The sequence below is a fragment of the Geotrypetes seraphini genome, chromosome 7, assembly GCF_902459505.1.
Source record: "Geotrypetes seraphini chromosome 7, aGeoSer1.1, whole genome shotgun sequence".
In the NCBI taxonomy this organism is placed as follows: domain Eukaryota; kingdom Metazoa; phylum Chordata; class Amphibia; order Gymnophiona; family Dermophiidae; genus Geotrypetes; species Geotrypetes seraphini.
The window spans coordinates 28633475-28659263 of record NC_047090.1 but is presented as its reverse complement, the minus strand read 5'-3'; the positions used below and the strand labels follow the sequence as shown (position 1 = coordinate 28659263).

The following is a 25789-nucleotide window of genomic DNA, read 5'->3' as shown; positions in this document are numbered from 1 at the left end:
AACTGCGCTAAGCCAGCTTATTGGTAGTCCCTTGAGGTGTGGAAGAAGGTCAGTACACAGCGAGCAGGTATGAGCTCTGAGCAGCTCTCACCCTTTTTCTAACCACCTTTCGGGGCGGTCCATTCTCCAGAAAGCCAGCTGCCGTGCTCTGCCTCTGTCGTGCTTGCTGCCGTCTCACAGGGCCATTGCCCAGCAGGAGAAACTATATCCAGAAAGAAGCCTGGGATGCTAATGAATGCCTTGTCGGCACTGTGAGTACTAGGTTGCCCCACCAGTGGCGTAGCGAGGGTGGGTAGCTGACCTCTTCTCCACCCCTACCTCCATTTGCTCCTTCCCCACCTTCTCCTGCCACATGCACGCCCCTCCCCTTCCTCATATCTCTTTAACGTTCGCGGCACGAGAAGCAACCGCAACCTGCTGCTCCCACCAGCATCGGCTCTTCCTCTGATGTCATTTCCTAGGCGCGGGTCGAGGAAGAGCCGACGTTGGCGCAAGCAGCAGACTGGGGATGCTGCTCATGCCGCGAACTTTAGAGGTACGAGGGAAGGGGAGGGACGTGTGCACACTGTGTTGGGAGGGCGGGGAGGAGGGCAGGTGCTGGCGCTCCCACCAAGACGACGCCCAGGTGAACCGCTCCCCCCCCGGGCAAGATGATGGAAGCACTGATAAAGGACAGCATCTGTGAGCACATAGAAACAAACGGACAACTGAAAGAGAGCCAACATGGCTTCTGCAGGGGAAGGACATGCCAAACAAACTTACTGCACTTCTTTGAAGGAATAAACAGCAAGATGGACAAAGGGGAACCCATAGACATCATTTACCTCGATTTCCAAAAAGCCTTTGACAAGGTACCCCATGAGCGACTACTTAGGAAACTGCAAAACCACGGGTGGAAGGGGATATATACAGATGGATTAAACACTGGTTGGCAGGCAGAAAACAAAGGGTTGGGGTGAAGGGACAATACTCGGACTGGCGGAGGGTCACGAGCAGTGTTCCACAGGAGTCAGTGCTCGGACCGCTGCTGTTCAATGTGTTTATAAACGACCTGGAAACGGGGACGAAGTGTGAAGTTATAAAATTTGCAGATGACACCAAACTCTGCAGCAGGGTTAGGACCGCGGAGGAATGCGAAGACCTACAAAGGGACCTAAACAAACTGGAAGAGTGGGCAAACAAATGGCAAATGCGATTTAATATAGAGAAATGCAAGGTCATGCATATAGGGAAAAAGAACCCGATGTTCAGCTACAAAATGGGGGGATCGGTGCTAGGCGAAAGCAACCTTGAAAAGGACTTGGGTGTGCTAGTGGATACAACAATGAAATCAACGGCACAATGTGCAGCAGCCTCAAAGAAAGCAAATAGAATGTTGGGTATTATTAAGAAGGGTATTACAACCAGGACGAAGGAAGTCATCATGCCGCTGTATCGAGCGATGGTGCGCCCGTACCTGGAGTACTGTGTCCAGTATTGGTCGCCGTACCTCAAGAAGGACATGGCGATGCTGGAGAGGGTCCAGAGAAGAGCGACGGAAATGATAAAAGGCATGGAAAACCTTTCATATGCAGACAGGTTAGAAAGGCTGGGGCTCTTCTCCCTGGAAAAGCGGAGACTCAGAGGAGACATGATAGTGACTTTCAAGATCATGAGAGGTATCGAGAAGGTAGACAGAGATAGATTCTTCAGACTAATGGGGACCACAAGTACAAGGGGGCACTTGGAGAAGCTGAAAGGGGACAGGTTTAGAACCAATGCTAGGAAGTTCTTTTTCACTCAGAGGGTGGTGGACACATGGAACGCACTGCCGGAGGCTGTGATAGGACAGAGTACACTACAGGATTTTAAAGAAGGATTAGATAAATTCCTGAAAGATAGGGGGATTGAGGGATACAGATAGAGGTAGAGATGGGATATAGAGAGAGTTTAGATAGAGACCAAGGGGATTTAAGGGTTCGGACAATGATCACCGTACAGGTCATGGGCCTGATGGGCCACCGCGGGTGCGGACTGCTGGGCGCGATGGACCTCTGGTCTGACTCAGCAGAGGCAACTTCTTATGTTCTTACTACTCCACTGTGCCCCACAGCTGAGATGGAGAAAGATTTCATAAAAGCTGATGCCCCTAATTCAGTGTTCTTCATAGTAAGTCCAGGGCTAGTGGTGGCCCTCATTGAACCTGCATGCAGCTTCTCTCTTAGCCCAGTATACAGTTTCCCCCCTTCTCTGCAGGTTTATTTATTTATTCAATTTTCTATACTGTTCTCCCAAGTGAGCTCAGAATGGTTTACATGAATTTATTCAGGTACTCAAGCATTTTTCCTTTATGTCCTGGTGGGCTCACAATCTATCTAATGTACCAGGAGCAATGGGGGGAATAAATGACTTACCCAGGGTCACAAGGGGCAGCATGGGTTTGAACCCACAACCTCAGGGTGCTGAGGCTGTAGCTTTAATCACTGCGCCACTCTAGAAATCAAGATGTAGTAAAAGTGAGCCAAGTATAGGGCAATCAAGCCATTGTGACATCACTGATGAGGTTGGCTCTTAGACACTGGTGGAATGAGATATTATGATGTCACAATACCAGCTCTGGTTATCAGAGGCTGAAACGTTTCACACTATTTATTTATTCAATTTTCTATACTGTTCTGCCAGGTGAGCCCAGAATGGTTTACATCAATTTATTCAGGTACTCAAGCATTTTTCCCTGTCTGTCCTGGTGGGCTCACAATCTATCTAATGTACCTGGGGCAATGGGGGGATTAAGTGACTTGCCCAGGGTCACAAGGGTCAGCGTGGGTTTGAACCCACAACCCCAGGGTGCTGAGGCTGTAGCTTCCTCTAGAAGAGCAATTTTGTGTTTTCCCACACCAAGAGGCTGTCATTTAGTGAGTTTGAACTCTGCAGTGCTCCATCTCCTGTGCTGTGAGACCGAGTGCAATGCAGGAGTCCGAGTTTAAATTCAGTGGGAGCAAGTGCTACAGGAAGGAAACAGAAACATTTTGCAGAGGTGGTGCCAGTAGCAAGTCTACAGAAAAACTAGGCAAAAGGGGAACAGATGGAGGAGAGATGGATGTGAAGACAGGATGGGGAAAGATGGGCGTTGAGACTGGTTGGGATACAGTTGGTAGAGAATGGGTTTTGAGGAAAGAGTGTGTGGGGGAAAGGAGGCTGGGGAAGAAGGAAGGAGAGAGTTGTGTAGACATGACAGGGGGGGGAGAGAGAGATTGAGGGGGCCAATCAGAGAGAGTGTGTGAGGGAACAGATTTTGTATAATATAATGCAAGTCCCTCCAAGTGTGCTTGAACAGCTGGGCCAGTCATATCATTGGCAGGGGACCCTTCCTTTATTCAGGCCCCCAATGTTTGTATTCAGGGCATTATGGTGAATTATTTTTTGACAAAGTGGCTCCCACTTCAATAATAGTGAAGGTAACTGCTCTAATTAATGTTTTCTTAATCATTTCCTCAGTCCTCTGGAGTATGGAATTATATAGCATTATCCATTTAGCAACTTTGGATAGTCCAAAGCTGGACCATTATTAAGATGGACTTGGGGAAATCCATTGCTTGTTCCTAGGATAAGCAGCATAAAATCCGTTTTATTCTTTGCTTGTGACCTGGGTTGGCCAATGTTGGAAGCAGTACACCGGGCTTGATGGACCTTCGGTCTGTCCCAGTAGGGCAACTCTTATGTTCTTAAGCAGGGGTCCCCAAAGTCCCTGCTTCAGGGCCGAATCCAGTGGGGTTCTCAGGATTTCCCCAATGAATATGCATTGAAAGCAGTGCATGCACATAGATCTCATGCATATTCATAAGAACATAAGAAATGCCTCTACTGGGTCAGACCTGAGGTCCATCGTGCCCAGCAGTCCGCTCACGCGGTGGCCCAACAGGTATAGGACCTGTGCAGTAATCCTCTATCTATACCCCTCTATTCCCTTTTCCAGGAGAAAGTTGTCCAATTCCCTCTTGAACCCCAGTACCGTACTCTGCCCTATCACGCCCTCTGGAAGCGCATTCCAGGTGTCCACCACACGCTGGGTAAAGAAGAACTTCCTAGCATTCATTCTGAATCTGTCTCCTTTCAACTTTTCTGAATGCCCTCTTGTTCTTTTATTTTTTGAAAGTGTGAAGAATCTGTCCCTCTCTACTCTCTCTATGCCCTTCATGATCTTGTAAGTCTCTATCATATCCCCTCTAAGTCTTCTCTTCTCCAGGGTAAAAAGTCCCAGTTTTTCCAATCTCTCAGCGTATGAAAGGTTTTCCATCCCTTTTATCAGACGTGTCGCTCTCCTCTGAACCCTTTCGAGTATCGCCATATCCTTCCTAAGGTACGGCGACCAATATTGGACGCAGTACTCCAGATGCGGACGCACCATCGCTCGATACAATGGCAAGATAACTTCTTTCGTTCTGGTTGTAATACCCTTTTTGATGATGCCTAGCATTCTATTTGCCTTCTTATTCATTGGGGAAATCCTGAAAACCCCACTGGATTCAGCCCTCAAGGAGGGACTTTGGCGACCCCTGTTAAGTATAGGACAATCAAGCCATTGTGACATCACTGATGAAGTTGGCTCTTAGGAATTGGTGGAATGAGGCATTATGACATCGCAATCTCAGCTCTGGAATGTTGCTACTATTTGGCTTTCTTCCAGGTACTTGGGACTTGGGTTGGCCACTGTTGGAAAAAGGACACTGGGCTTGATGGACCTTCAGTCTGTCCCAGTAGGCAACTCTTATGTTCTTATAACTGGACCCTGTAATATGCACTATGCAAAACAAATAGAGCTTATTAACCAATCTTATTGTATCTCTTCCCTTACACTGCTACAAGATCAATGTCACAGCAAGATCCTTTGTCTATCTTCATGAATCAACATAAAAGGCCTTTTTCTTTCTCAACAGGGGAGCAACCATAGCATAAGAGACAGTAGCTTAGCAAGGGTGTGTGGCACCTGGAGCAGTGGCGCCTCTCCCGCCCTCTTCCCTGCCCCCCCTGTCATGCACTCGTGCCCTTTCCACGTACCTTTTTAAGTTCAGTACTTGCTGTCCGCGTTGGCTTCGGCGCAGGTCCCGGAAGTGACGTCAGAGAGGGCGCCGGAGCCGACACAGGCAGCACGTCGATGTTGCTTGCTCCGAAGTTAAAAAGGGATGGGGGAAGGGACAGGATGCACGCGCGGCAGGGGGAGAAGTGGGAAGGGGGCGGAGAGGAGGAGGGGTGCCGACTGCCCCCGACCCCCCCCCCCCTTTCCTACGCTACTGATAGAAGAGAAGAGCAGTATGACATGAATTTGCATTCTTACCTGAATGTCGAAGAGCAGAGAATCCCTGTTCATCCTCCCAGTCCCATGTTGACTTAGTGGCATTAGACACAGAGTGAAAGTCAGGAATTTCGCGGTACCAGCCTGTGTCTCCAGTGCTTTAAGAAAGGGGAAATTGTGAAACATCGCATGTGGTTGGTCAGCAGAAAACCAAAACACTGGAGTTTACAAACTCCTTCTCGGACATCTACCGGGGGAACATTCTGCCCTTGCTGTGCTGTACAGCAATGAAGCCTTGTTTAAAGGCCGACTTTGCTTGAAAACACTCTGTTTCTTTACAGAAGCGCTGCCATCAGCCCAGACAGTAATCACATGTGGTTGCCTCTTTCAAGACAATTCACAAAAGAAAAGAAATAAAAAAAACTCTGTATCTAACCAAGGCAAGTACAAAAGGAACAGAGAAGACTAGACCAGCAGAAATACACTTTAATAGCAAACCATATAAAGTGGAACCCAACAACAGACCCGACACGGACTGCGTTTCAGATAAAAAGCCTGCATCAGGAGTCCTAAAAATAGTTAAAAATATAAAAGAATAACAATAATAAAAACATAAATCAAATATAGGACCTAAATACCTTAAAATGACATAGCCAAGAGGTATACATAAATACATGAAAATTATGCAATAAGAAATTCAGAAGGTCTATGCACATTTCAGCATAAATAATGTAAAAATGATCCATATCATTATAAAGGAGTATAAAATTAATACATTGATGAAATTCTATTACATTTAAAAACTGTAAGGGACATATCTTTAAAAATCTACTCAACAGATAGCCTATGTAAATAAATAAAGGAAGTACTCATGATGGAGCAATTAGTACAGAAAAACCACATTTAAAAGTAGTAAAATATATAAAAATACTGTTAGGAATAAAATCCAAAACAATGCAAAGTAATTGCAAGGGACATACCTTAAAAAATTCATTCAACAGATAACCAAAGTACAGCTGGATAAAAAAACAAGACCTATGTAAATACAGGAAGTCCTCTTGATGGAACTATATTAGAAATATTTAGGCCCTTATTCTGTAATCGGCGCCGGTTTCTTAGGCTCCTGTAGGCACCCTACCGGCACCTAAACTAAGTGAAAAACAATGTTTTAAATTGATTTTCAAGGTGCCTACCAGCGCCTAAAAAAACCAGTGCCGGAATTGCACCTCTGTAGGTAATGCCACCAGAAGTGATGTTAGGCACCTCAAAGCACCTATGCAGGCGTCGGAAATGTAGGCCTTGAAAACCCTGGCCTACGTTTCTGGTGCCTTCCTTTGCCGGAGGTGCAATTCTCTAAAGGGCACCATCGCATGATTGACGCACAATCAGTGGCCACTTTTAAGGGAGCCGCTGAGAACAGCGCCGTTTGGAGAATCCGGGCCAAAGTACAGAAGAGAACAAAACAGGAGAAACTTTCATTCAACTGCAGGCAGCAGCATACGCTGGTTCCCTGATCAGCGGTCAGCAGTATATGCCGGTTCGCAAAGGAGTGGCGTTTTCATAGGATGATTGAAAAGATTTTGTGGATTTTTGTACGTTTTAGCTATCATAAAATAGGTGTCAGGTCAAAAGCGCGCCGGAACAAAGGCGCGCGCAGACAATTGAGCGCAGTGTGGAGGCGCGCGCCGCAGAAAATTACTGTTTTTAGGCTCCGACGGGGGTTTTTGTTGGGGAGTCCCCCCACTTTACTTAATAGAGATCGTGCCGCGTTGTGGGGGCGTTGTGGGGGGTTTGGGGGGTTGTAACCCCCCACATTTTACTGAAAACTTCACTTTTTCCCTGTTTTTAGGGAAAAAGTTAAGTTTACAGTAAAATGTGGAGGGTTACAACCCCCCAAACCCCCCACAACGCCGGCGCGATCTCTATTAAGTAAACTGGGGGGGCTCCCCAACAAAAACCCCCGTCGGAGCCCCTAAAAACTGTAATTTTCTTTGGCGTGCGCCTCCGTCTTGCGCTCAGTTGTCGGCGCGCACCTTTGTCTTTCTATGAACCATAAAATAGCTACAAGACGCCTGAGGCAGGCCCTTGTGGGCCGAAACACAATCGTGTCGCGTCTACCACAATAAAAGTGGTCAAGCGCCAGTTGGTCACCTTTGCTGTTTCGTTTGCTGTCCAAATATAGAAGAATCACGTTTTAAAAATAGTAAACTTTATAAAAACACTGCTTATGAATAAAATCAAAACAAATGCAAAAGTAATTGCCTTATAAGATGATATTTAAATAAAAGCCTGCAGACGGAATTTAAATCAGCTGCTCGTATAGCAATTACAAGCACTGAGATTGTCAGCCTTGCTGAGAACCACCAAAATAATAGTACTCGTAAGTTGTTACATTAGCATTTGTACATCTTTGGAAATTATTTTGGCTAACAATCTTATAAACAGTTGATTTATATTCCATCTGTAGGTTATTCTTTAAGGGCTCCTTTTACAAAGGTGCACTAGAGGTTTTAGCGCCCGCTAAAATGCCACGCGCGCTAGCCGCTATCGCCTCCTTTGAAGCAGGCGGTAATTTTTCAGCTAGCGCGCGCTAAACTTGCTTACTTATTATTCACATTTTTAAGCTGTTGTAAACTTGCAATGAGGCTCAAATAGAATGTGGGTGAATTTAGGAGGAAGATATTTTTAAATTGTCTTATTTTTATAGTTATCCTAAATTGTATTTGTTAATGTAAAGCCATGGTAAAAAGAATTACAAAGCCATGAAGAAAAAACAATGGACCATGTATAGCATAGCAATGACATTTTAGAAAAGGAGCCCTAAGTATTATCTTATGAGGCAATTACTTTTGCATTCTTTTTGTTTTTATTCATAAGCAAGATTTTTATACATTTTACTATTTTTAAATGTGGTTCGTCTGTACAAAAATGTTTCTACTATGGTTCCATCATGAGCAGTGGTGTAGTAGGGGGGAGGGTGAAGGAGCGGTCTGCCCCGAGCGCCATGATGGTGGGGGCACCAGAACCCCTCCTCTTCTCCGCCTCTTCCCGCTCCTCCCCTCACCACGCTCACATCCCCTTCCTTTCCCCCATATCTCCAGTCGTTCACCGCCATGAGGAGCATGAGGTTGTTACTTGCAGCGGTGAACAACTAGAGGTATAGGGGACAGGAAGGGGGCGGGGTAAGGAGTGGGGGGTGGAGACAAGGGTGGGGGAGGAGTGTCTCCGCCCTGGGCGCCTCTCACCATCTCGCTATGCCAATGATCAAGAGTACTTCCTTTATTTATTTATGTACAGCAGATTCTGGGTTTTTTCCAGCTGTACTTTGGTTATTTGTTGAGTGGATTTTTTAAGATATGTATTTCACTTTGAAGGTCTGGTCTTCTCTGCTCCTTTTGTACTTGTCTCTTTAGAGCAGGGGTGTCAAACTCAATCACATTAAGGGGCCGAAATCCAAAAACACAGGCTAAGTTGCGGGCCAGACCCCGCCCAATCTCCGCCCCAGACCCCGCCCCCATAATAATACTAATTATAACAATTTTTTCCATTCATTTTTCATATATACACACACAATATAATGTTATTAACACATAATGGTAATGGTTAACCACAAAATTAATTACACAAAGCACACTGTATGCTTCTCAACATTCAATCTTACCAGAACACAGATAACCCTTATGCAAATACGGGACCAAAAACTAAAAGTACTAATATTTTTTTTAAAAAACACCCTAAGATTCAAGATTTTGCATGCAGTACAACTCCCCAGGGAAAAAGAAACAAATATATTTCTTCCTGAGCAGTGCAAAAGATAAGACAGCAGATTAAAATGCTCAAAATTGACACAATACAAACACTAACTTGAAAATAAAATAATTCCCCCTCCCTCCATGCTATGCCTCCCTCCGGCGGGTGTCTAACCCTTCTGGCTGGCTCCAGCTTGGCCGTTTTATGTGGCCCGTGGTCTGATGCCCCTCGGTGTTATCTTGTGGCCGGCTCCCTCCTCCTCACAGCTGTAGTGCAGCAGCTCCTCGTGCGTCCTGCACCTGAACCGGAAGTCTTCTCTCTGACATTGCAACGTCAGAAGGAATGCTTCTGGATTAAGTGTGGGACGCGCGAGGAGCCGCTACACGCGGCTCAGTGCACACTACGGCTGTGAGGAGGAGGGAACTGGCCACAAGGTAATACCGGGGGCATCGGACCACGGGCCGCATAAAACAACCAGGCGGGCCGGATCTGCCCCACGGGCCTCGAGTTTGACACCTGTGCTTTAAAGAAACACTGCCATCAGCCCAGGCAATAATCAAGTGTGGTTTGTGAAGCAAAAGTGACACAACCATGTAGTCAAATGAAAATTAATTTGTATTTCAAAAGTTTTGTGAAACACTTTAACATATGATCCAGAAAACAGGGGGGGAAGCCATTTGCTTTGCTGACAGCTCCATCAGTGCTCTTGTGTTATGGTGCATTCAGCAGATTTAGAACTTCTGATTTTAGGTTTTAAGTAATAAACACTGATTAACCCTTTCAGGACCATAAGGATCGTAGGCCAATTTTTGTAGTTTTGACGACATTTTTATGGTAAAAAGGGCTTGCAGATGCCAAAAAATTGATTTTTTTTGTGAAATATCATTATTTTTTAAAAAAAAAAATCACACTTCTGGCTTATGGACAGTGTGGCAAGTGAATCTTCTCGTCAATCTGGCAACGACGCTAATGAATGAATGTCGGAACCAGTTTGTTTACATAAAGGCAGTATCCTATGGAATCCGTACATATCAAATTTAGAACTGTAGACTATCCCAATCAAAATTTATAGGATTTTAAAGTTATGGGACAAATATGTCCCTTGGTCCTGAAAGGGTTTAATCATCACCAAGTTAAGCCACCAGGAAGACCTACATCTAGAACGAACGAATACATTCAGTTAACAAAACTGCATGGCTGTACAATTTTCAATGGGTTTTTTTTACAACCTGCTTAGGTGTAGCCCTTTCAGGACCAAGGGACATATTTGTCCCATAACTTTAAAATCCTATAAATTTTGATTGGGATAGTCTACAGTTCTAAATTTGATATGTACGGATTCCATATGATACTGCCTTTATGTAAACAAACTGGTTCCGACATTCATTCATTAGCGTCGTTGCCAGATTGACGAGAAGATTCACTTGCCACGCTGTCCATAAGCCAGAAGTGTGATTTTTAAAAAAAAAAATAATGATATTTCACAAAAAAAAATCAATTTTTTGGCATCTGCAAGCCCTTTTTACCATAAAAATGTCGTCAAAACCACAAAAATTGGCCTACGATCCTTATGGTCCTGAAAGGGTTAAGCAGCCTACAAGCTCAATTAATTAATTAAGGCAATCCATAAGTGAAATCCCCTGACACTTTTGGGATCCAACCAGCTAACTCCATATTTAATCACCAGATTCCTTCTGAAAAGTGCTTTCTACCTGCACATTTGGAACCCGGGTCAGTGAAGTAAATGTGTGATTGGGGAAGCTATTGCTCACCTGCTGATACAGTCCCCAGTGAGAGGGTCACAGCTTCCAGCGCAGTCACATGGTTTACAGCCATATCGTCCAAAGCCCCAGTATCCCACCATGCACTTGTCACAATGAGGACCTGCAATGCCAGGTTTGCATGCGCAGTCACCGTTAGCAGGGTCGCAGGTGGCATTAGTGCCAAAGTGGAGGCTGGCTGATCCAACAGGATGGCAGGAACAGGCTGAAATACCAGATATGCGTTAATCAAGGAAAGCTAACGAGGGAAGAGATGCCCACTTGTTAGACTGGCAGAAATACCCAGCATCACCAGAGGAAAATACGGTAAAAGGTGTGGTGAATATCAACATAGCCTACTGCAGTGCCTCTCAAACTGTGTGTCTCAACATAGTGGTGTGTCCTGAAGAGATTCCGGGTAGAGAATGACACGGGGAAAAAAAATCTGTCCCCGTCACTGCCCCGTCACCTTTACCGCCCCGTCCCCGCCGTCCCCTTTACCGCTCCATCCCCGCCGTCCCCTTCACTGCCCCGTCCCCGCCGTCCCCTTCACCGCCCCGTCCCCGCCGTCCCCTTCACCGTCCCGTCCCCGCCATCCCCTTCACCGCCCGGTCCCCGTCTCCGCAGCATCCACCCTTCCCTCTCGCCACCTCACTGCCCTTCGGCACCCCTCACGCAGTCCGTGCATCCCCCCTCCCTCCCCCTTACCTTCTCAGCGCGTTTTAAGGTTTCAGAGTACTTGTTGAAAGCCTCCGGAGCCTACGTGCGTCATGTGTGTGTGTGGGCGGAAGCTTCTCCTCTGACGCAACCGGAAGTTGAGTCAGAGGAGAATCTTCTGCCCACACGCCATGCTCGTAGGCTCTGGAGGCTTTCAACAAGTACTCTGAAATCTTAAAACGCGCCGCAAAGGTAAGGGGGAGGGAGGGAAGGAGAGAAATTCGTAGGAAGGAGGGAGGGGGCCGTGCGCGATCAGTGACCACGTGCGTTCCCTCCCTTAACTACGGGGACAAGGCCATTCACCGTTCCACGGGGCGGTGGATGACCTTGTCCCCGCACCTGGGGTGAGCACCTTTCCCCCTCCACCGTTTTGGTGGGTTATCTGCAGCTACTTGCGGCTAGACACGGGTAACATCTACTGTGTCATTTTCTAATTCCGGGTGTGGCATGAGATATTCCAGAATTTATTTTTTTTTTAAATTCCCTTCATAAGTATACACTAGAATAGATAACCTGCACATTGCGTACATAAGAGTCTGTCAGTGTTATGAGCGTCTGTGTGCATATAGATATAAGAATGACACGGTGACAAAATTCATCACCGTTCCTGTCCCCGCGGATAACCGCGGGAAACCATCTTCATGTCATTCTTTAAGGAGAGAGGAAAGAATCAGAGTATGAATGGCCACAGCCACTGACCCGCAAGCTTTGCTTTGAAGAATGCTGGTGTAGAAGGACCGAGGTTGAAACAGATACTACAGAATGACAGTCTCTGGTATCCAGAGCAGATATTGTGATGTCATAATGCCTCATTCCACCAGTGCCTAAGAGCCAATCACATCAGTGATGTAACAATGGTTTCATTATCCTTGGCTCACATAAGAATCAGAGTATGAATGGCCACAACCACTGACCCTCAAGCTTTGCTTTGAAGAATGCTGGTGTAGAAGGACCGAGGTTGAAACAGACACTACAGAATGACAGTCTCTGGTATCCAGAGCAGATATTGTGATGTCATAATGCCTCATTCCACCAGTGCCTAAGAGCCAATCACATCAGTGATGTCACAATGGCTTCATTATCCTTGGCTCACATAAGAATCAGAGTATGAATGGCCACAACCACTGACCCTCAAGCTTTGCTTTGAAGAATGCTGGTGTAGAAGGACTGAGGCTGAAATAGATACTAGAAAATGACATGAGATTATTTCCTGTGGTTATCCGCGGGGACGGGAACGGTGATGAATTTTGTCACCGTGTCATTCTCTACAACCACCCAGACAAGCATCATTCTTTGACATGATTGGTCCTTGAAAACTAACGGCAATTCATTATGAATTTATTTTTATTTTTTTATGCAGCCGTTATCCTAACTTGAACAACAAAGCAATCAAGGCTTTGTTACCGTTTGGATCTTCTTATCTTTGTGAACTTGGATTTCAGCTCTGACAGAAATTAAATTGAGAAAAGGAATGACTGCAGATAATGGATGATAAAATGCATGTTTGCTTGTCAACTATCGAGCCGTGTTTTGAGTTAATTTGCACTCAAAAACAAGCGCATCCATCGCACTGATTTTTCTGGAGCGCGTTTCAGCATGCGTGGATGATGTCACACACATCCGCGTATGCTGCAGGCCCTCCAGACATGGATAGAGCTCGTCCAGAAAAAGAGAGGAGGCTTTGTGAGGGTGGGGATGGGGGCGGAACTGGGGGGGAGGGGAGGCGGAATGGGGCAGAGTCATGTGTTTGGGGTTTCTCGGAGAAAAATATGGTAACTCTACTCTTGAGTATTCTGTTTTCTCCTGAGTCATCACCACTTATGCATGCATGCATACGTTCGCAAAAGTATTGCTGTTTCTATGCCGATAGGAAAAAAATCCTGTCAGTTATAGGGCTTGACCTTTTGAAGGTCATTTCAAGGCCTGCAATGACCATGCAGACTGGAAATTTATCACTGAATCAGCTGAAACTTGTAGACTTAGAAGGCTCTGTACAAACACAAGGAACTATATCTAGCATAGCTTCGGGCAGTGCTCTCCAATAACTTGTTCATGGCACATTTTTCAACAGTGCACAATGAGGCTTGTCTTACATACCTCTCATCTTCTGTCTGTAAAGTATTTTCACATCTGACATACTGTACAGACCATGTACCCAAATTCTTCATCCCCTTACAAAACGAATTGGATATTTATGACATTCTTTACTGGCATTCCTTCCCATAAAAAAATGAGCAATAATTCTCACTAGGTTTTGGCCCTCTATTTCAAAGACCTCAAAACTGATATAGAAACATGATGGCAGATATAGGCCAAATGGCCCATCCAGTCTGCCCATCCACAGCATCCACTATCTCCTCCTCTCCCTAAGAGATCCCTTGTGCCTATCCCACGCTTTCTTGAATTCAGACACAGTCTCTGTCTCCACCACCTCTTCCGGGAGTCTGTTCCACACATCTACCACCCTTTCTGTAAAAAAGTATTTCCTTAGATTACTCCTGAGCCCATCACCTCTTAACTTCATCCTATGCCCTCTCATTCCAGAGCTTCCTTTCAAATGAAAGAGACTCGACTCATGCACATTTACGCCACGTAGGAATTTAAATGTCTCTATCATATCTCCCCTCTCCCGCCTTTCCTCCAAACCTTGGAGTAAAACCTTGGATTGCGAGTAACTTGGTGTGCGAGTGTTTTGCAGGACGAGCAAAAACGTTTTATTACATTTTAACTTGATAGACGAGCGATGTCTTGCAATACGAGCACGTGTACGCACGTCACAACTGAGCCAGTAGTTCTTCTCTCTTTGACGCAGGAGTGTAGTAACTGTTTTAAATGTACTACAGTACAGTATTTTGAATTAAAGTTTTTGGGTTGTGGAACGAATCGTCTGAGTTTCCATCATTTCTTTTTTTTGTAATTTTATTTTTATTCAATTTAACATACTTTACAAGTATAAACTACTTGATACAGAAATACAGAGTTATATTCCAAGAAAAAAAAGAAAAAAAAAAACATTTTATCATTTTGACATTTAAAGTAAAAATTATTATGAAACTTAACTCTTAGACCTTAAAAGTAGAGGGGAATAAAGAAATTACAGGGAGGAAATTGCTAAAAAAGAAAAGGCTTAAACGCCAACCCAGCATTATTCTTGAGCTACATTCCCTCCACTAGAAAAACCTTTGAGATCTAAAAAGGATCGTAGATGGTTTGGTGTGAAGAACACATATTTTAGACCCATATCTAATATAATAAAACGGTAAGCCACGCATGCGCACTTCCTATGTGTGCGTCCATTTTCCGTGAGCTGTAGCACACATAGGAAGTGCGCATGCGCGGCTTACGGTTCTTTCAAAGACGCAGCGGTGGCTACTCTCACGATCCCCGCCTGCGTCAACTAAAAAAAAAAATACTCGCTTTTAAAATCTTCAGGCACGAGCGACGGCTTGCCGCACGTGCCCCAACTTCCCAACGCCAAGCGCCCTTTTAAAATCTTCAGGCGCGAGCGGCGGCTTGCCGCACACGTCCTGACCTCCAAACCCCCCTGCCGGCATCTATTTTTCCTCCTCCCTCTCGCATGCTCACAGTGTTTAAATGAAAAGCGCTGCGCTGTGCTGCCACTGGCCTCACCATCTCCTCTCCACTGCGGCCCGCCCTCTCACAACTTCCTGTTTCCGCTAGGGTTGGCCGCACTGTAGAGAAGACACCGAGGCCAGCAACAGCGCGGTGCAGCGCTTTTCTGTGAGGCAAGTACATTTCTGTGGGCCATATGCACAGGGGGAGCAGGAAATGAATGCTGCTGGACGGGGGAGGGAAAAGGAAGGGAACAGGGGGAGCAGGCAAGGGGTGGGTGCACAGGGAAGAGGGGGAATGCTGCTGCTACACAGGGAAAGGGGGAATGCTGCTGCACAGGGAAGGAGGGAATGCTGCTGCTGTACCTACCTGCAAAAATTAACTTCTCTGTCAATGTACCGTCTAAAATGTAAATGTAACTTGATTGAAAAATTGCATTGTCTAAAATGTTAATGTAACATTAACGAAATTGTAACTTCGCTGTAATTGTACAGTCTCTTCTTCTGTTAACCGCATAGAACTTCCATGGTAATGCAGGATACAAGAATAAAGTTATTATTATTATTATTATTATTACAGGGAAGTGTGGGTGAATGCTGCTGTACAGGGAAGGGGGGAATGCTGTTGCTGCTACACAGAAGGGGGAATGCTGCTGTTGTTGCACAGGGAAGTGGGGGAGGGGGGAAAGGGAAAGGGAAAGGGGGCCAGGGAGCAATCTTGGTTTGCTTTGGGGGGAGACAAAAGGGGGCCATGGAGCGAGACAGAAAGATAGGCAGGCAGCGCACGAGAATGAAAAACAGACACACAGAAAGACAGCAGGCAGGGAGAGAAACAGAAAGAAAGAAACATAGACAGGCAAAGAGGGCCAGGAAGAGAAACAGACAGAAAGAAAGACCGACAGTGGGAGGGAGAGAGACAAAGAAAGGAAGAAAGAGACAGGGGCAGGGAGAGGCACAGAAAGAAAGAAAGACAGATAGACATATTCTAGCACCCGTTAATGTAACGGGCTTAATGACTAGTACTTAATAACACATTTGCATGGATATGCTAAAAGAAAGATAGCACCTAGCTTCTTTGTCTCTTCTCTCATTGCCAAAAACATTTTCCGCCTATGTTGAGTTATTCTAGTTACTTCGTGATATAACCAAATTCGTTGACCACAAAAAGGTATTTCGGGTTTTTTTAAAGAATAGTCTCATCAAAGAATTAAGATCTTGTTCGAAGATAAAATTAACAATTAACGTTGCTCTTTCTTTAACATCCGTAGATGACGCCTCTAATATTGCGGTAAGATTTTGCAAGTCTTTATAGTTTCCATCATTTCTTATGGGGAAATTCGCTTTGGTATACGAGTGCTTTGGATTACAAGCTTGCTTCCGGAACAAATTATGCTCGCAAACCAAGGTTTTACCGTATACATATTGAGATCTTTAAATCTGCCCCCCTTCGCCTTATGACGAAGACCATGCGCCATCTTAGTTGCCTTCCTCTGGACCGACTCCAACCTTTTTATATCGTTTTGAAGATGTTCTATTGTTTGTCTTGAAGAAGACTTTATTTCTTAATGTTTTATATGCTGATCTTGATAGTCTATTTATGTGCCTATTGTTACTATCTGGGTATAAACTTTCTAGCACTAGTGGTTTTTGGATCACTTAAAAATAAATCACCCATTCAGCCTGTGTACTTTTCTTTGCCTTTTTGAATAAAATTGTTTAAACAACAACAACAAAAATTACCCAGAACTCATTCCTGGAGCCAGTGGCGTAATGAGGGTGGGAGGTGCCCGGGATGGTGGTGCCCCTCCATGCCGGCTCCCCTCTCCTTCCACGCACCCACACCATACTCAGAACATAAGAACAGCCTTATTGGGTCAGAGCAATGGTCCATCAAGCCCAATAGCCCGTTCTCATGGTGGCCAGTCCAGGTCACTGGTACCTGGCCAAAACCCAAAGAGTAGCAACATTCCATTCAGAATCCTAAAGAATAGCGAGATTCTGGAATCCAAAAGAGCAACATAAGATTCTGGAACCCCCAAAGAGTAGCAACATTCCATTCAGAACCCTAAAGAATAGCAAGATTCTGGAATTCCAAAGAGCAACATAAGATTCCGGAACCCCAAAGAGTAGCAACATTCCATTCAGAATCCTAAAGAATAGTAAGATTCTGGAATCCCAAAGAGCAACATAAGATTCTGGAACCCCAAAGAGTAGCAACATTCCATGCTACCGATCCAGGGCAAGCAGAGGCTTCCCCCATGTCTGTCTCAATAACAGACTATGGAACTTGTCCAAATCTTTCTTAAAACCAGCTATGCTATCCGCTCTTGCACCATCCCTTCCCAACCCTGTACCTCTAAATATTTGCCAGCATGAGCAGTGATTTCAGAGGGAGCCAGGCCCACATGAGCAACAGGCTAGAGTAATTGCTCGCACTGGTGAAGGTTTTAAAGAGGTACGACGGGCAGGAAAGGGAGGGCGCAAGCATGGAATAGGGGGATGGAGAGATACCAGAGCCCCCACCGAGATGGCATCTGGGTCGGTCCGCCCCCTCTGTCCTCTCCCCCTCCCCTTTCTATGACATTGCCTGGAGCAACAGCACATTGGTTGTATCTAGAAGAACCATTATGGTGATATTGATTCTTGTGTGGCAGTATATCTCTCCAACAAGATTCAGCTAAGTACTCCTCTGTGAATAACATTCTGGATGAATTTTCCCATGAATTAAGTGGTATTATGAATCGTAATGAGGAAGTGTGAACTTTATACAGGAGATGTATTCCTCTTGATTCAAGTTCTGGTCTTGGATATCTATTTCTCTACGAATTTTCCATGAACTTTTTTTTAACTTGTGGGTTTCAGCATTAACTTTTTCAATATTTTTTCATGAACTTTTAAAATATCTTTATGCACTTTTGCTATAATTAAGTGACACTATGAAATTTCAATGTGATGCAGTGGAGTATGACAATTGTAGTATGAATTTTTTGTGAGCACTTTGCACTTTTTATTTCAACTATTTTTGATATTGTGATGATTCTTGGGAGTGTATTTATTCTATATATATTTTTTTTTATTTTTTCCCCGGTAATCCTAAATGGGGGGATTAAGTGACCTGCCCAGGGTCACAAGGAGCAGTATGGATTTGAATCCACAACCTCAGACTGCTGAGACTGTTGTTTTAACCACTGCACCACACTCCCTCCATTCTTTGCCTGAGAACTTTTCAGCGGCCCCTCCTATAGTGATGTCATAATGCCTCATTCCACCAATGCCTAAGAGCCAACCTCATTGGTGATGTCACAATGGCTTGGTTTCCCTATACTTGGGCCCATTTAATAGATGCATTTGTCTCATTAAAACGAAAAGTGTGGAATAACTTATAAGTTTCATGGTGCCACATCATGTTTATTGAATTCTATAGTGTTCTCCCAAGGAGAACTCTTATAAATTTATTCTGGTACTCAACCATTTTACCCTGTCTGTCCTGGTGGGCTCACACTCTATATAATGTACCTGGGGCAATGGGGGTATTAAGTGACTTGCCCAGGGTAACAAGGAGCATTGTGGATTTGAACCCCCAACCTCAGGGTGCTGAGGCTGCAGCTTTAACCACTGCACCACACTTTCCCTGTCATGGCAGAAAATCCTCTTCATATAAGTACAAGTGGCGGCAAAGAAATTAAAGAAAAATAGCGGCACGGAAGCAAACATGCAAGGGGAAATTACGCCTCAGTTGTGCAGTGCTCCTTAAGCAGACTTGCCATTTGAAAGTGGGTCAATCCAATGCAAATTAGATAACGGGGCCTTGGAATCCAGAAAAATGTCAATATTGCTGTTTCATGTGCTTTCACAAGGGACAGCAGATGCTAAACAATGAAAGTTCACAAAAGCACTTTGCAACATTTGAACTATATTTACTGGTAATGCTGGGATCAATGATAAACCAGCGGCCCATAAAATGCGTGTTGTCTGGGAGAATGGGATGGGACGCGACGAGAACATGTTGAGATTCTTGAAAGGCGTTTTTGTTATCACTTCATTGTGTTGCCCGATGGGAGAGTTGAAAAGCAAAACCCATCAGTTTTGGCTTTCTGAGATTTCCAAATAGTTTAGACACTTAAAAAGGAAAAGTAATAATGGAAATCGCAGAGCAATTTTTTGTATGTGCATGCCACGAGGGATATATACATGCCAAACATATGAAGTTTGTTTCCTGTTCATATGGCTTCCTCCCCAGTTTTCAGGCTTTTTTTTTTTTTTGCTTGTTTGTTTCACATTTTCATTTTGATAACTTTTAGGAACATGCATTAGAATTTTTCAACATGTGCACATCCAGTAACGTAGAGAGGGTGAGGGTGCCCAGGGTGGTGGCACCCCTTCCCCGCTCCTTCCCGCTCCCCCCTGCTGTAAGCGCACTCCCCCTGCCCCATACCTCTTTAATTTTTCCAGACATGAGTGGCATCCTGTTGGCTCTCCCTCTGAAGTCATTTCCTAGGTGAATAGGGTTACCAGATTTTAAGTATGCAAAACCCAGACCCATAGACCCGCCTCCAAGGCCCACCCAATCCCGCCCATCCCTGCCCCATGATGCCCACCCCACGCCGCTATCCCCGCCCCCTCAGTCTGCTCGTCTCGGCCGGGAGGGGCATGCACGCATGCGCAGATGCCTCTCCCGACACGATCTGCTTTTCGAGGCGGAGAAGAAGACGGGTGCTGGCACCCCCACCAAGACAGCGCCCAGGGCAGACCATCGCCCCCCCTTACTACACCACTGTACCTGTATTCATTCATAGACAGCAGAACAGGGTGGACCACAAGGGCCACAGCCCACCAATATTTGTCCCAATACAACATCAGCAACCAGAGAACTTGGGGCAGGACTAGAGAGTGGTTTGTTAGGCACCTCGGCCACAAAGTTTTTCTGCCGCCCCTGTATTAATCTGTAAGTCAACGTGTTAAATTGATTTTGGGCTCACTAAATTTTTTTCAAAGATGCATTACCAAACTGAAAGCATGCTAATGAATGCACATCCCCACATGTCTCAAGCATGTGGCCAAAACACAGTAACATACCCCCCTTTTACAAAACCGTAGCACAGTTTCAAGCGTTGACCATGGCGGTAATAGCTCTGACGCTCATAGGAATTCTATGAGCGTCGGTGCTGTTACTGCTGCGGCCAGCGTAAAAAAACACGCTACAGTTTTGTAAAAGGTGGGGGGGGAGGGAATAGCATATGACGGCAGATCTAAAGACCTGTGTGGACCATCCAGGCTGACCAATAGTCACATTCATTTTTGAGACAATGTTAAACCAACAATCCAGTAATTATTCATTTTACTTGCTAAGTTCAACTATACGATGTTTTTCCCCTCTCCTCTGCGATAGGCAACACCTGTACCCCGACTGTGCTTTTTTCTTTTCCTCCTGATCCATATTGCTGCACACAGGACACAGACTGTGGAAGTCTGCCTGGCCTCAGCCACAATGCTCCACAACTGGAGTTGCCGTCCATGCTAACTCCAGCCCAGTGGTATAGTAAGGCGGGGCAGGGGGGACGGTCTGCCCCGGGCGCTGTCTTGATGGGGGCGCCGGCACCTGCCCTCCTCTCTGACCCCCCCTTCCTTCCCGCTCCCCCCTGCCACGCACGAACATCACCAACTTGCGGCCTGCGTCAGTGTTGGCTCTCTCCGACGTCACTTCCGGGTCCCGCATCTAGGAAGTGACGTCAGAGGGAGGGCAGACACTAAGCGGGCAGCAAGTTCTGCGATGTTGCTCACACCAGGAAAATTAAAGAGGTACGGGGAAGAGGGGGGGAGGGGAGGCAGGGAGGGGTTGGGAAGGAGCGGGGGGGAGGGCGCCGCCACCCCTGGCGCCACTCACACTCACTACGCCACTGCTCCAACCTATCCTAATCTGCCTTGCCACATATGGGACCCAGACCGTAGAAGTTTGTCTGCCATCGACTTCCCTCCTAGGGCTGTCATTGAAGCATCACTCCTGCTCATCATAATGATGTTCTAGCTCAGGGGTCTCAAAGCCCCTCCTCGAGGGCCGCAATCCAGTCAGGTTTTCAGGATTTCCCCAATGAATATGCATGAGATCTAGCAGCATACGATGAAAGCAGCGCATGCAAATAGATCTCCTGCATATTCATTGGGGAAAGCCTGAAAACCTAACTGGATTGCAGCCCTGGAGGAGGGACTTTGAGATCCCTGTTCTAGCTTGTTCTGTAGAGTTTTGTGTTGTTACTATCCTCTTTTTATTCAGGGATCCTTTGCATCTATCCCACACATTTTTGAACTGTCACTGTTTTTGCCTCTACCACCTCTCCAGGGAGGGCATTCCAAGCATTTACCATCCTCTCCATGAAAAAATATTTCCTGACGTTCTTCCTGAGTCTACCACCCCGCAGTCTCATTTTATGTTCTCTAGTGATACCGTTTCTCCATCTCCTGAAGAGATTTATGTGTAGATTAATACCCTTTAAGTATTTAAATGCCTGCATCATATCTCCTCTGTCCCTTCTTTCCTCTAGGGCAGGGGTGTCAAAGTCAGTCCTCGAGGGCCGCAATCCTGCCGGGTTTTCAGGATTTCCCCAATGAATATGCATGAGATCTATTTGCATGCACTGCTTTCATTGTATGCTAATAGATCTCATGCATATTCATTGGGGAAATCCTGAAAACCCGACTGGATTGTGGCCCTTGAGGACCGACTTTGATACCTGTGCTCTAGGGCAGTGGTTCCCAACCCTGTCCTGGAGGAACACCAGGCCAATTGGGTTTTCAGGCTAGCCCTAATGAATATGCATGAAGCAAATTTGCATGCCTATCACTTCCATCATATGCAAATCTCTCTCATGCATATTCATTAGGGCTAGCCTGAAAACCCGATTGGCCTGGTGTTCCTCCAGGACAGGGTTGGGAATCACTGCTCTAGGGTATACATATTCAGCTATTCAAGCTTCTTCTCATACATCTCTCAGCACAATCCAGATATCGTTTTCATCGCCTTCTTCTGGACAGTGTCAAGTCTTCTTACATCTTTAGCAAGATACGGCCTCTAGAACTGAAACTAGTATTCCAGGTGGGGCCTCACCAATGTCTTGTCCAGGGGCAATAACACCTCTTTTTCTGTGCTGGTGATTCCTTTCTATGTAGCCCAGCATCCTTCTGCCCATGGCCACCACTTTGTCACATTGTTTCATAGCCTTGAGATCCTCAGACGCTATCATGCCATGATCCCTCTCCCGGTCCGCGCTTATCAGCTTATCACCCCCTAGCATATACACAGCTCCTTTGTATTTTACTCCCCAAATGCATCACTCTGCACGTCTCCAAGTTAAATTTTAACTGCCAAACGTCAGACCATTCTTCTAACATTCGCAGATCTCTTCCCATGTTTTCAACTCCCTCCAACCTGTCCACTCTGTTGCTAATCATGGTGTCATCTGCAAAAAAGACACTTTTCCTTTTAAACCTTCAGAAATATCACTCACAAATATATTAAACAGAATAGGCCCCAGTACAGAACCCTGGGGCTCTCCACTACTCACCTTTCTTTCCTCTGAGCAAATTCCATTCACCATCACTCTCTGACGTCTGTCAGTCAACCAATTTCTAAACCAGGCCACACTTTAGGTCTTAACTTCAGCCCACTAAGTTTCTTGATAAGCCTCCTATGAGAGACCAAGTCCAGGTACATGACATCTAGCACATCTCCTCTATCCAATACTCTAGTCACCCAGTCAAATAAGTCAATCAGATTAATTTGGCATAATTTATCCTTGGTGAAGCCATGTTGTCTCGGATCTGGTAGACCATTCGATTCCTTCAGCAGAGCTTCCATTATCTTTCAAATCACTGACATTAGGCTCACCGGCCTATAGTTTTCAACTACTTCTTTTGTGTAGAGGGAACACATTCATTCTTCTCCAATTCCAAGGAACCTCTCCCATCTCCAAGGATATATTGAACAAATCTGCAAGAGGTCCCGCAAGAATGTCTTTGAGTTCCCTCAGTAATCTAGGGTGGATTTCATCCGGTTTCATGGCTTTGTTCACTTTTAGTTTTTTTCCAGTTGTTCATAAACACTTCCTCTGTGAATGTGTGATATCTATTCCACTCCCATATACCCTTGTCAGCCAACTGTGGTCCTTTTCCAGACTTTTCTTCCATGAACACAGAACAGAAGTATTTGTTTAGCATGTCTGCTTTTTCCTCATCACTTTCCACACAGCAGTTCTTGGCATCTTTCTTCACAATTCCATTTCTAGTCTTCATCTTTTCTCCAATATACTTGAACAAAACTTGTCTCCTCTTTTACATCTCTAGCCCTTTTTTCTTCTGACTGTGCTTTCGTCAATTGTATTTCTCTCATCACTTCTTTTGAGTTTTATCCGGTATTCTTTTCTGTGCTTCTCTTCTTGCGTTCTTTAGTATTCCTTGAATGCTGCCTCCTTTGCCTTTATGTTTTCAGCCACCTTCTTTTGAGAGCCATAACGGTTTTCTTTTCCTCTTGCTTTTATTAATTGTCCTTACGTAAAGCTCAGTTGGACCACTGTCTTTCCACTTCCCTTATATCCTTCCATCCCATCAGTTCTTTCTTCAGGAGCGTCCTCATTTTACTGAAGTCAGCACGCTTGAAATACAGAACTTTAAGTTTTGTGTGTCCATGGTCCATGTTAGCTCTTATATCAAACCATACTTTATGATGATCACTGCTACCATGATGGGCATCCACCTGAACATTAGACACACTTTCTCCATACGTGAGCACCAGATCCAGTACTGTCCCTTCCCTCATAGGTTCCATTACCATTTGTCTGAAGGACAAATTGAAAATCCTCAGGTGAGAAATGAACAGCTCTCTGTAGATGCCCTCCTGACGCGGTCCCGAGCTGGAAGTTTTTCAAAACCCAGACGAAGTGGTGCGTTTTGAAAAGCCGTCCGGACACCCAGACATGTCCTCTAAAAAGAGGACATGTCCAGGTAAATCCTGATGTTTTTGTAACCCTAACATTGCCTTAGGTCAATTGACAGCAAATTCCAATAAACCAATAAACATTAGACAAAATAGTTCACATATTTTAATCACAAGCTCCTCTTACAATTCTGCTACCAAATTATTTTCCAACCATGGGGAATTCTACTATTGTCCAATCACTGAAATTTATGAGGCTAGCTGGTAGGAGCCAAGATCCTGCAGTTTCTGTCAAGACGATGAGTTCCTCAATTGCTTGAAAAGAAATGCATGGGAAAAGGGGAGATTCCGGGTCAGTGACTGCAAAGTGGCAGAAGACAATTGACATGTGGGTACTTCAGAGTTTATGGCCACCACTGTGTCAGCAAGAAATCCATTAATCATGTCATCTGCACATGCCCGCATCTTGCTGAGTCTGTTCAGATCTCTGCAAAACTTCTTAACTCTCTTCTAGGCCAAGATATGGCGTGAATCATAATACCTACTGATCAGTTCTGTCAAGTCATTAATGGTTAATTAATGATGATTTCTCTTTATCTCCTACTTTTATTTATGAACAAAACAATGACTGTAACAGACTCTATCTACCTCATGACATCTTTCTTCGAATCATATTAACTTTCTTGCTGTATTCTATTCCTTCTCCAAATGTTCATTTAATGTACTTCCCGCAGCTCCTCTGAGTTGTACCAAACTAGCTCTTTCATTGCACGGTACAACAATCTCTTCCTCGAGAAATCCCAAAAGTCTTAATGTATCTCGAATGCATCCTTGTATTGTTATGTATGTTTAAGCTTCTCTGCACTGTACTAACCAGTTCTCCATATACTGTTATGTAAGTCTCCTTGAACCTTTGTAGGCATAGTATGACGCATAAATCCCAGATTAGATTAGATTATTGTCCATGCTTTTAGAAGGAATGACACATTGGAAATACTATCTACTCAATGCTAACAATTGTGTTATCTACAGGTAAATTATGAGTATATCTAATATATTTAGGGAAATCATTTGAGGCCACCATGAGAACGGGCTACTAGGCTTAATGGACAAGTAAAGCTATTCTTATGTTCTTATAAATAATTTTTTTCACTCAGAGAATAGTTAAGCTCTGGAATGCATTGCCAGAGGTTATGGTTGTCAGCATAGCTATTGCTAGCAATCAGCATTTTCAGTTGGCAGAACTAATGTCAGCAAAGGCCTATGGGAAATTATCTGACTCTGGAATGTTGATGCAGAATTCTGTGCTCCTGCACAGAATTCACATACATTAAGCATCCAGCCAGACTGGATTGTTTATCAAGAAGATAGGCTGCTTGAATGGGACAAAGAAGCCAGAGACTAATCCCATCTACCATGCCTGCAAGTATCATACCTTCCTTATCAATTAAATTAACCATTGTTTCAAACAGTTTACAAATTCTAAACAGAAAGATACTGGAACATACAATAGTTTCTATATTCAGAATAAGATTCCAAGCTATAAAAGCCTCCTCTCTGCAACACACATCTATCTCTCTTTCTGTCTATCTCTCTGTCTATCCTTCTCTTTATCTATGGAACCCGAAACTTAGACCATCACCCCATCCCCCTTTCTCTCTCTCTCTCTCTGGCTCTCCCTAGAACTTCAGACTCTCTGTCTCTTTGCCTCTGAACTCTGTAAGGCAGGGAAACTGCTTTGCTCTCTCATTAATTGTAATGCTTAATTGTAATGCCTATGAATATTGCTTTT

At 44.9% G+C, this 25789-nt stretch overlaps 1 protein-coding gene across 2 annotated transcripts in view; it reads right to left on the bottom strand.

Annotated features, from left to right (window-relative positions):
• NTN4 (netrin 4) overlaps positions 1–25789 on the bottom strand; it is an 85077-nt gene that overhangs the window by 16729 nt on the left and 42559 nt on the right. For both annotated transcript variants that reach the window (XM_033953442.1, XM_033953443.1), the window contains exons 6-7: positions 10795–11008; positions 5315–5430 (exon numbers count right to left, since the gene is read on the bottom strand). In XM_033953442.1, the coding sequence (XP_033809333.1) occupies positions 5315–5430; positions 10795–11008 (330 nt within the window). The remainder of the gene's footprint in view (positions 1–5314; positions 5431–10794; positions 11009–25789) is intronic.